Source organism: Primulina eburnea, chromosome 9 (assembly GCF_022965805.1).
Source record: "Primulina eburnea isolate SZY01 chromosome 9, ASM2296580v1, whole genome shotgun sequence".
In the NCBI taxonomy this organism is placed as follows: Eukaryota; Viridiplantae; Streptophyta; class Magnoliopsida; order Lamiales; family Gesneriaceae; genus Primulina; species Primulina eburnea.
Window position 1 is genome coordinate 29,863,075 of NC_133109.1, and position 11,890 is coordinate 29,874,964.

Below are 11,890 nucleotides of genomic sequence, written 5' to 3' on the forward strand. Positions count from 1 at the left end.
AAAAGATAATGGATGAAGTTTTTTCCTCTGGTAGCCAAAAGTTACTATAAAAAAATGATGGGTACCTAGTACGGTGATATTTGAGGTTAAAGACAAAAGAAATAAAATTTTCATGAAAAAGATCATCATTAATTCATTATACTAGGGGGAATGTACAATACGGAATGAAGAATGCAAGGTATGATGGAGGATCTATGGTTCAAAGACTGGTGAACCAATACCATGAAAGAAGCTCGTTTACTAAAACCGTGAATGATGAAAGAAGAGATGACTAGTAATCATTCCAAAAGGTACTTCATAAGTCACCACCTCTGGACTCTTAACAAAAAATATGAAAAAAAGCCCCATTTTGTTGTTCCTCCCATGGCTACCCCAATGGGCAATGAAGAGTGTGAAATATCCAAAGTTCCTTCTCGAACCCAAAAATGACGGTTGTTAAGGGAAAAGGCTGCAGAGCAAAGGTTGAAGGTGGAGGAGTCATTGAAAGAAAATTATAAGTTTGAGAGGATGACTACTGAGGATAATGAGGAAGAAGATGATGACTTGTTATCAAAAGAAGACAATGATGTAGCCAAGAAAGCTACATTCAAGGTGGGGCATATTCTTGTTTCATTTGACTGTGTCACATGCTCGTTGATGTTACCGGATTAATTCAAACACAAAAGGATGTTTGAATCTGTTGTCTCTATTGGAAATAAATTTGTTACAAAATCTATTCAAAATGATATTTTGAAGGATTGTGATGGATTTTTTGTTGATGAAGAAAAAAAAGTGGTTATGAAGAAAACTACCATATGAGATGACTAAATATATCAAACTATTTTACATCACGACACATGTTAATGGAAAACCGGTGTCTAGAGTATTGATAGATAATGGATCTGTTGTCGATATTTTACCCTACAAAATTCTTCAGAAGTTGGGAAAGAATGTGGAATACTTGATTCTACGGAAGTCTCCGTGGCAGCTTTTACTTGAGATTCTACAAAGAATTTGAGAGTTTTACCAGCAAATGTCACTGTATGGTCTCGATCCTCTCTATCACCTTTCTTTGTGGTCAATTTCAGTGCTAAATTCCACGTTTTGTTAGGGAGGGATTGGATTCATACCAATCATTTGTGTCGTCATCAATCCACCAGTTACTGTTAATGTGGAAAGGGGCTGATGTAGAGGTGATATAGGCTGATTCTCTACCATATCAATCTAATTTCAATGCTATAGAAGCTAGATATTACGATGGAGCTTTTTTTCTTACTAAGTTTTGTAACTACAAGGTGCATGGACAATCAGGAGCATTTTACATAGATACTCAAAAAGTTAAAGAAGGAGTTGAGAATATTATCAAACCCACTACCACGATATCTCCTAGACCCATGGTCCGACCTATCATTGAGGAAATCGACAATTAAGTTCACTAAAGAAGATATGGAAGTGGCTGCAACTTCCGAGTGGAAATCAACATTGTAGCATTTGGTTAATGTAGTGTAATCTCAAGATTTGTAGGATATCGATGGAGCTGAAATAATATTTGATGAAGAATGTGGAGGTAATGAGAAAACATAGTTACAATTGGATGATCTAATCTTAGCTCCGACTCAGATGAAAGATCGACGCCTAGAGACTCAAGATCCCTTGAAAGAAGTGAATTTGGGGACTACCCAAGCCTTGAAACCACTTATATCAGTATGTTGTTGGAAAAAGATGCCATGAAAGAAATAGTAGAACTTTTCAAAGAGTTCAGATATTGTTTCATATGGGAGAGCATAAGGAAAAAAGATCTTCAAACTGAATTATTAAGAGAATATGAGATGTTTTATAGTTGGTCAGTATTGTCTGAAGTAGGTTGTACAGCCAGTTTAATTAGTTTTGTTATCTTTTATTTATAAAGTCGATGATATATGAAAAAAGTTTGTAAGGAAGTGGGGAATAGGCTTGTAAGTCATTTTTTATATATATAAAAAATTACTTGTAAATAATGGTGGAGCACTTGCGAATGAATGTGGAAGACTTGATGTGGTTTCAAGGAAGGGTATTGGTGGATTTATCTCGTTTAGTAACCAAGTAGATATGAAACACCAGTAAATATTGTCATTTATTTTTACGTGATGACAGTTGAATTATGTGATTTGTTTCATAACAATGTTATGTTTTTGTCAATGATTATGTGCCATAAAAAAGGCTATTTGGTCATTTTCATAAAAAATTTGGACATATTTTCTCTTGTAAATATAATATGCCTAAAATACATATACATGTAAACAAATCTCAAGCAACATATCTAATGTTAACAACATATTTTCAAGAACAATTTTTGGCTTTCAAATCACTTTTTCAAATCTACGCATCAGAAATATATTTGCCAAACCATGTCAAACAAGTGCAAAAAAGTACAACTACTATCTCTATTTTGCGTGTTTTATTTCCTCTCAATATGTATGACACTCCATACGTGTATGCTCAGCCGGTTTCAGATATTCATCCAAACTTGTTAATTTGCTTTTGGATGGCTAGCGGCACTCCCATGTGACAATATTTTTCATCTCCATTAGTATTTGAGGTACTACTTGCATTTGTATTTGAGGTTCTCAAATCCCCGATTTCTCCAACTATGTTTCTTACAAAATAAATTAGAACAATTGAGTCTTGATCAACAAAGCTATGAATGCTCAAATAAAAAAATGGAAGAAGAACATCTACCAAGTAAGATAAAAGTTGACTGAGATGTGATTTTGATTGAAGCCCAAATAGCCAAATAATGGTTTTATAATTCATCCTTTAGTGTTTTTGTGTGGCGAAAGTAAAGAAAAACACTAAGTTATTGTGTTTTTGCTTGGGTGTCTGTTGTGAAGTTATACTGATCATAATTATATAAATAGACAAATTGGCTACAGGGGCAATTGTTGAACTCAAATTTTGTAAAAAGCCTAGCAATAGCAAAAAGCTAACAACAAAAAATGTTCATTAGCTGTTATAACCCAAATTTAGCCAAGGCCCATCAAAAAACCATTTGGTGCAAAAAAAAGGCAACGCATAGAGGAAGTTGACCCACGATCCACGATTGATGTTCGTGAAAGATGTTCAAAACCGCTGGGAAGAATGAAACAAAAACAGAAATCAACAAAAAGCTACAACAAAGTTTATGCAAAATTATTCCAATCATTTTCCTGTTTATTTCATTTTTCAACAGTCAAATTTCTTTAATTTTTAACGTGTTTTTCCAATTTTATTGTAAAAATGTTGCTCAAATTCATAACACATAATTAAAATTAATGTTGTTCGTGGATTCTCTCTATAATTTCATCATATTACTCAGTTTTTTTTTGCTTTGAAGTCATATCGAGATAATTATAATGAACGGTCGAATCGAGATACACAAAGCTTTATAAAAGAAATCAGATAATTTTACATAGGGATGTAAATGAACCGAACTGTTCGCGAGCTTTTCGGATCTCGGCTCGTTAAAAAGCTCGTTCGGGCTCGTTCGTTAAGATTATCGAGCCGAGCCCGAGCCTTATTTTGGGCTCGACAATTTTGTTGAGCTTAGCTTGAGATTAATGATGTTCGGCTCGTTAGCTCGTGAACATGTTCGATAATAGGTTCGTAAGCTCAAAATTGAGCTCGGCTCGTTTAGCTGGCTCGTGAGCTCGAGCTCGGCTCGTGAGCTCGAGCTCGGCTCGTTTAAGTGGTTCACGGACGTTGATGCTTCCACTACAAAAAAACGGAAATATCAGCGACGATTTTTACTAAATCGTCGCGCTATATAGCGACGGTCTGCATTAAAACCGTCGCATATTAAATTAAGCGACGGTTATTAAAACCCGTCTATAAATTATCGCGTTTATAGTCGTTTGTAACATTTGCACTTAGTCATCCTGAGTGTTTATTAAATAGATATATCCGTTGTCCTTACAATCGAAAAAAATGTCAGAACAAACCATATTTAGACGAAATTACAAACCATTTGTGTTTCCTAATAAAAAGTACAAAATTGTTGATGTCAATCGAAAAAAGAGTCTTGGATACTACGAACCGTTTGTGTTTCCTACGCAAGCCTCGCAAGTTGTGTATTTGACTTATCCGACAACGAAGAGAGCAGAATCAGATTGGATGCATGTGAGTACTCTATGTAGGCGAGCTTATGTCACTGATGTTGAGCCAAATACTGAGCATAATCAAATGGATGCGAACGATGCATTTCAAAACAACGAAAGTGAACCTCATGACATCTCAACTCAATTTCTTTTATCTTCTCAAAATCTAGTCGATGTTAATGTTATGTACGACAACGAAATTGATTTGAACTGAAAGTGAAACAGAAGAGGTTCAATATTCGAGCGACGATGTTCGTGACATTTATTGAATTGTACTTTGGAAAAAATATATATTTCATTAATTATAAATGTTAATGATTTACAATTATTGAATTTATTTTAGCGAGCACGACATGGCAGAGATCCAACGTCATGGGAGCTATACGTTCACACACATCGACATGCAGATGGATCTTTCGTTGACATGCGATCCCGCCTGCTCCACGTAAGTTTATTAAATTTCGTTATTCTCATCAACGTTACATTAAGAAAATTCAATTTGATTCATTTTAAATCAACATCATAGGAGGAGATGGAGCGCTACATGGCTGATTCATTTTGTATGAAACACTTGTATTATTATTTGCAGATTAATAATATGATTACATTTCTCAAATTTTGTTAATTTTTTTTCGATTATACAGTACAATATATTTTATTTCAGATTTAAATAATTATATCATTAAAAAAAAACAATTCGCGACGGATTTTTGTTCAAACCGTCGCTAATTTGCGACAGTTGTACAAAAACGTCGCCGATTTATAACAGCGATATTAGCGAACCGCCATTAACCCGTCGCTATTAGCGAACCGCCATTAACGAGCCAAGCTCGAGCCGAGCCCGAGCGTCATAACTTCCGAACGAGCCGAGCCCGAGCTTCAAACCAAAGGCTCGTAACGAGCCCGAGCCGAGCCCGAGCCAGCTACTGTTCGGCTCGGCTCGGCTCGGCTCATTTACATCCCTAATTTTACATTTGGCACGATCACATATCTGACATGTAACAAATTTTCTTAATAAAAACTACTAAAAGATACTTTTACCAAAGTCCAAATTCTAAATAATTATGTACATATACAACCATAAATTAAATTTAATATTTTAAAAATAAAAAATTTCAAAAATTTTTGAAACCCATTGAATCGTTTTCCAGTTCAATACATGTCCGACCGATTTTGTTCGGTGAAACAACTCTTATGCGATATCCGAAACAGACCCATGACCGATTCAACATATTGTGTAGAAGTTTGGCACACTTAAGATATGATATTATAATTCCCAAAACTTATTAAAAATCTCATTGTTAACAAATTAAAAATATCATATGTAGAATACACAAAACGCATTTGTGTGTGTGTGTGTGTATATGGGATATATATCCAAATTCTATTCCGAAAATAATTCAATTTTATTTGTATAGATTTAAAAAATTCTATATTTGCCATTTTGAACGTTTGCTAAAATAAACTATCAAAAATTTCTTTAAACATACACATGAATAATTTAATCTATTAGATTTTTAAATAGCAAAATTGTAAATATTATTTTATGGTATATTATAACTTATATCATTAAAACATTTTAAAATAATAGAATTTAATTATTTAAAATTGTTGTTTAAATATGAATCGAGGCCGCCAAGCCATAGCGAGCGAGTAAAATTAGCGGCCGGCGCCATTTGGATGATCCCCGCCCGCTTATTTCTCCATCCAAAATCTTCCAATAACACATAAATCATAAGCGAAAATCGTTGTGATATAGCAGCAATTTCCACCTCCGTGAGTGTCTGGAAATGGGTATTCTGCGATTGGAGGAGACCCAGAAGGCGGAGCTTGAGGAATTCCGGCGGATGCTGTTGTCTTGCGCCGCCGTGCACCGCCGGAAGGACGAGGATGTGCTTAAGGACAGAGGAAATGCGTTGGCGGGAGCTCCGGACGACGACTTATTGCTGGACAAGCTGGTCTGTGTCACCAGTGGCGTATCATATCTTGGCATCGCTATAGTGAACCAGCTCCTGGTTGATGGGTACTCCGTGAGGATTATCGTCGATAATGAAGGTGAAATTGTGCTTACTTCGAGCTGTTTTTTTTTTCCTTTTAGTTCGTTCCTTTCGTTTGCCGCGTGTTGCAGATGGGTCAAACTATTGATTTCCAGAGTTTTAGTTCATGTTACGAAGTACAGAAGTTGATTTGTTTGAATTACACGCCAGTTCTGCTCGATGATTATGGAAATCACCCCTTCTTTTCTTTTCTATTTTTTCGGGTTTTTTGGCATCCCGTTTCATAATTTCCTCTGGTGTTTTTGGTGCCGATGATTGATCCAAGATTTGAGTGATTTGGTTGCACGATGTTCCATTGTTTAATGGGTGATCGTTGCATTTTCTTGCGTGATAATCGATATATGTCCACTTGTTCATTAATTTATGATTTTTCATCCAACTTTTTAACTCTGTTTTAATCATTTCATAATCATATTTTCATGTGTGCCCATCTGTTTATATATATTTTATGTTTTTAGTTTACTTTACAGAGTGAGGAATGTTCTTCGCAAAAATCTCATTTTACACATTTATACTGCAACTAAACTGGTAGGATTAAATTAAAATAACCAACTATAGTTAATGCTTGTAAAAATAAAATATTGTGTGTATTATTTTCAACCATTTGGAAATTTTAGGAAGTTAATTTTCAGGTTTAATTTTTTATTAATTGATTTTGCATAAAATGGAGATGCTTGCCATTAATTTCCAAACACAAGGTTAAAATGCATTTCACCCTAAAATGATGGGAGTTTCTTTTCATGGGTCCTAATGAACAGCCCACATGTTGAAAACCACTCATTTTTATATATGTTTTCTAGAAGGCATATGATATGTTGGATGGCACCACAAGTAATAGAAAATAGCACTAATTTTCATCCTTTCATGTGTTTCTTGTTTTAAAAAAAAATAGACTTTATGTCTTAGTTTTTAAGATTAATGGGTTATTGCATAAAAAAAATATCTTTTTAGGATTGGCCTGTGAATTTAATTCAATGATGTTGAATGGAAAAAGCAGAAGACGTCGAAAAGCTGAGGGAAATGGAAAATTCCGGTGAAATGAGACTAACCAACAGCGTTGTTGAAGTAGTCACGGCCAAGCTTACTGATGTTGAGAGCCTAACCGACGCATTTGATGGTTGTCGTGGTGTGTTTCATACCGCTGGTTTCGTGGACCCTGCTGGTTTATCTGGCTATACTGTGAGTTGCTTTCTGTTTCATTGTTCAATCTTTCTCTTCATTCCCTTCCTCACACAAATGCACATCTCATTAACTAGACTCTGTCTACGCATTTCCCCTGTATATAAGCTTCTGAAAGATGAATTTGTCGTGCACAGCACTCTGGTTTGATGAGATTCCCCCAGGCTCGCGAGGAACGTCTAAAACGACTATAGATAACCAAGCAGTGTTTAGATAACATGGAACTTCGGCATCAGATTTAAATTGCAAACTTAAATTAATTTATTGATAAGATTAAAGTTGATGATGATGCTGTCTGTTTTGAATATGTACAGGGTTGAGTTTTTTTTCGCCTGTGTAAATAGCCAGTTGAAGAAACTGTTCAAAACCTATCTTGAAAAACAAACAATATCATTTCTTACGTATTTCAATACTAATGCTGCCCTCTTTTGTTCTTTGTAGAAAGTAATGTCCGATATTGAAGTGAATGCAAGCAAAAATGTCATAAAGGCGTGTGGGATTTCGTCTTCGGTTAGACATTGTGTACTAACTTCTTCACTTTTGACCTGCATCTGGAAAGATAATTCTTGTGATGAATCTTTTAACCGGATTGATGACAAATGCTGGAGTGATGAATCTGTTTGCCTGGAAAAGAAGGTACTCCCAAAATCATCTATGTTCCCCTCTCTCAATTTGAGTTCTCCATTGTTCTTTATGGGCCAATATGGACGAGTAGATTGGTGGGTGGGGTTAAACTTTTTTTTTTTTTTGAAAAACTATACACGTAAAGTTTCGTTATTTATTTTCATGTAAACGGTGCAATTGTACACGTGAGTTTGATAATAATCTTATTACATGTGAAATTACCACATCGCTGTCACTAGTTTTAATCATCAACACCTTTCAGAAATTGCTTGTTAAAGTAATAAGCATTTTGTTTCTAAACAATACAGCTCTGGTATGCCCTGGGGAAACTCAGAGCAGAAAAGGCAGCTTGGGAAACTGCGAAGGAGAATAACTTGAAACTAGCCACAATTTGTCCCGGACTTATCACGGGATCCAAATTCTTCCATCGAAATCCAACCCCTACGCTTGCTTATCTCAAAGGAATCCAAGAAATGTATACAAAGGGGTTGCTAGCTACTGTCGATGTTTACAGATTAGCAAAGGCGCATGTAAGAGTGTTTCAAGAGATGAAAAAGGCAGCATGTGGGAGATTTATTTGCTTTGATCAACTACTAGACAGCATAGATGGGATAGAAAATCTGGCTCGAGAAACGGGCTTAAACATGAGCTCGATTACAGGTGGTGCCTCTTCTAGCAACGGTACTCGTTTTGAACTTTCAAATGGAAGGCTTGTAAACTTGATGTCGAGAACATGGAGATGTAATGATGAATAAGTCACAGAGGTTAGTATTCTTGGTTTTTCCTGATCTTTTGAAAGGTGTGTGATACCGCCTCATCTACTACGCTTATTCCATCGGCAGCAAACACCACGATTGATCAAGCATTTTTACTTATGGGCAAATGGCGAAGATTTAGTATAAGATGTATGAAACTCCAAATAAACGATAATGTTTGTGTATGTGATAACAAATTTAAGTCAGCTTCAAATAATTCCAGCTTCCTTTGACAAACATATTGATGTTATGCACAAAGTTTTGGGCTTGGATTAGAGATGAGCATTCAGCTCCGACCGAGCCGAATAAATAAAAACCCAAAAATCGAACTTATTTTCCGCTTGTTCGAACTCAGACCGACATATATTAACTAGTACAACCGAACAAACCAAACCAATATAAGATCGGTCAAATTATGTTTTAGAAAATGAAAAATCTCGAGATATAGGAGATGTTGAAGGAGATAAGAATGTTGAGGCAGCGGTTGGGGAACAGAGCTCCTACTACCAAAAAAGAGAGAGTCATTTTTCTCCTGCCATTTTAGAAGAAGAGCTTCCCCCAGTTTTAGACAATCAAGCGTAGGAGAGTATGATGTACGTACCGATCCTAAAGAACACCTGAGAAGATTTGAGAATGAGGCGTTGTTGCATCAATACTCAGATGGAGTAAAGTGCAGGGTGTTCCTGGGTACGTTGGTGAGATCAGCTCAACTATGGTTCAATGCACTACAATCAAACTCCATACGGTCTTTCGAGGAGTTTTCTATGGCCTTCTTACATTGATTTGCTAACAGCAAGAGGTACCAAAAAAATTACGTAAGTTTGTTTGTGATGAAGCAACAAGAAATGAAACTTTGGGATAGTTTATCCAGCGCTTCAACAATGCAGATCGGAAATACCTGCTGCTACCCCTGACATTATGATAAGTGCCTTTACCCAAGAATTAAGAGATGGGGAAAATGAAAATTAATTTTACCCACTGAGGCCGAGTCTAGTAAAGGAGAAGATGTGGTGAAAACGAAAGTTAGATTCTACCTACTAAGGTCGAGCATGGCAGAAGAGAAGACGTGAGGAGAGGAAGAGAGCTTTGGCAAGCTCGCACCTTAGTTGTTCCAAAAAGTCGAAGATAAATTCAAAAGAAACAATATATTCAAACACAAGATACTCAATGTAGCATAAGAGTGTTCAATAAAAGTGGACCTCATACATATCAAACGTGCGCAAAAAGAAGTTGCCGAATATAAGCGTCATACAGGCCGTAATGGCATAATAAACTAAGTACGGAAAATAAAGTGGCGGAGCACGTGACAAAATACGGCCGAAGACATATATCGTCTGCAACAATGGCAATATAGCATAAACAAATAAACGTGGGTATTGAGGAAGGCCCTCTAAGAGGTCCCTAAGGTTGAAAAAGTCTTTGGGAGCACCGGTTGGAGGATACCCATGGGCCTTGAAGAGGTTGACTATACCCTCCTATCCTACCTTCAAATAACGAAAAGCTTTCGGACCACAGATTTCGTTGAATTCTTCATACTTGAGATATTCTTCTTTGAACGAGGAGGATTCCTTTACAAGATTATTCTTTGCGGTGGCAAAGGCATTTGTGAACCCATAAGGTAAGGATGGTACCAATTTAATAAAGGCAGATAGAGAAGGTTGGTTGAAAAGTTGAACTATTGAACTGTTACCAGACCACCTTGACAGTTTAGAATCTAAGGGACATTAGTTCCCAAGAGTTGTGCCTTGGCGTCCTCGAGATCCTTGCAGGTTTGTGCTGCTTCATCTTGGGAAACCTTTAGCTTTTTCTTCAACTTCTAGAGCTCTGTCGTGTGGTCTTTTGTCAGTTGCTAAAGCTCCTCCTCTTTCTTCTTCAAAAGCTCATCATATCGCTCTCCAGCATGTGTTGCCTTTGCCTGAAGCTGGTCGCGAAGATCCCTACTCTCATGCGAGTCGTGGTAGGTGTTCGTCCCGAAGACATCAGCGCACTCAACCAACTTTCCTATATACATGATGCCCTGAACAAAGAAGACGAGAATGAGAAGACAAGATGAAAATTAACCATATATTTAACATCAAGTTAAAGTTTAAAGAGAGAAACATACTTCGGTGAGAATGATGTATGTCCGTCGGGCAAGATCAAACAACCCCCAACGAATTCAAAAATGCTACATCTAGGTGGGAAGGGAGCTGAAATAACAGCTCCTGGGCTATGTTGGTAGGATCTCGTCCAACAATAACTGATTCTGGGATATACAAAGGATGTATCCTCGGCCTAGAAGGATGTTCATTGTCTGATCCTGACACCTCTTGATTTTGTTGGACTGATGAGATTGGACCGGTGAGAGTTTTCTTCTTGCCATAATAGGAGTGTACTTGGCCCGAGGAGACCGAGATGAATCAGACTTTCTTGGGGGATTCGTAGAGGAAACTCGCCTCTGGGTTGAGGAGGATGAGTCTGTTTTTTTCTTCGCAGATGTAAGCAAGCCATTGAACATGAAGGGTGATGGGAAAGGTCAGCGCACTTGATCGAACTTTGAACATGTGATTCGGTACGACTTGAGAGGGGAAGACTGATGATATCCCATGAATAAGCTCATCAAGTGATCACGCAAAAACCAGACTTTGGACCCTCAGCCCATTTAGCTGTCCCACGATGAACTTCATGTGTTTTCCTATAAATACTAGATTTGAGAGCATGATTTATTCATTCCATATATTTACTTTCAACATCATCTTTAGCGGATCTCTCATTTTGATTCTCAGTAGTTGACTTGAGCGTCAAGAGATAATACGTCGGTACAGTCTCCCGACCACTTTCTAACGGTCCCGTTTGTGATTTCAGATTCAGAGTAGGTCTGAAATCTGAATTCGGGCTAGTCTCGTCTACCGGAATCGAACCCTGTGTTTTAGTGAATATCACTTGTATTCTCGCCAATTCCCTCCACTTTTTTGCCCAATGCTACGATTGTTTTTGTTCATTTCATGAAAGTTGAGAATAATATTTACCTGTCACAGATTCACAAGTCCAGATTTCTCTCTGCTGTTTTTGATTTTCTCCTGTTCAAAAGGTAGGGCATGCAGTCGGCAACTGGGATCTCGGGAAGAAGATAGAAACTAGAAACGAAAGATGAAAGCTGGGCCGCATGTTTAGTTTAGGTTTCTGAAATGGGCCAAGGACTAAA

The 11,890-nt window shown here is 37.0% G+C and overlaps 1 protein-coding gene across 1 annotated transcript; it reads left to right on the plus strand.

Annotated features, from left to right (window-relative positions):
• Positions 1–5,726: 5,726 nt before the first annotated feature.
• LOC140841544 (cinnamoyl-CoA reductase-like SNL6) lies at positions 5,727–8,923 on the plus strand. The gene is made up of 4 exons (XM_073209053.1): positions 5,727–6,146; positions 7,146–7,327; positions 7,769–7,963; positions 8,260–8,923. Exons 1-4 carry the CDS (start codon positions 5,882–5,884, stop codon positions 8,704–8,706), a joined length of 1,089 nt encoding a protein of 362 aa, XP_073065154.1. The 5' UTR covers positions 5,727–5,881; the 3' UTR covers positions 8,707–8,923.
• The last annotated feature ends 2,967 nt before the right edge of the window (positions 8,924–11,890 follow it).

Excerpts from the sequence above, each read along its gene's own strand:
- LOC140841544 (XM_073209053.1), top strand. The coding sequence starts at position 5,882 with ATGGGTATTCTGCGATTGGAGGAGACCCAGAAGGCGGAGCTTGAGGAA. Across the intron at positions 6,147-7,145 it reads GATTATCGTCGATAATGAAG|AAGACGTCGAAAAGCTGAGG; the intron begins GTGAAATTGTGC and ends TGGAAAAAGCAG. Across the intron at positions 7,328-7,768 it reads CTGGTTTATCTGGCTATACT|AAAGTAATGTCCGATATTGA; the intron begins GTGAGTTGCTTT and ends TGTTCTTTGTAG.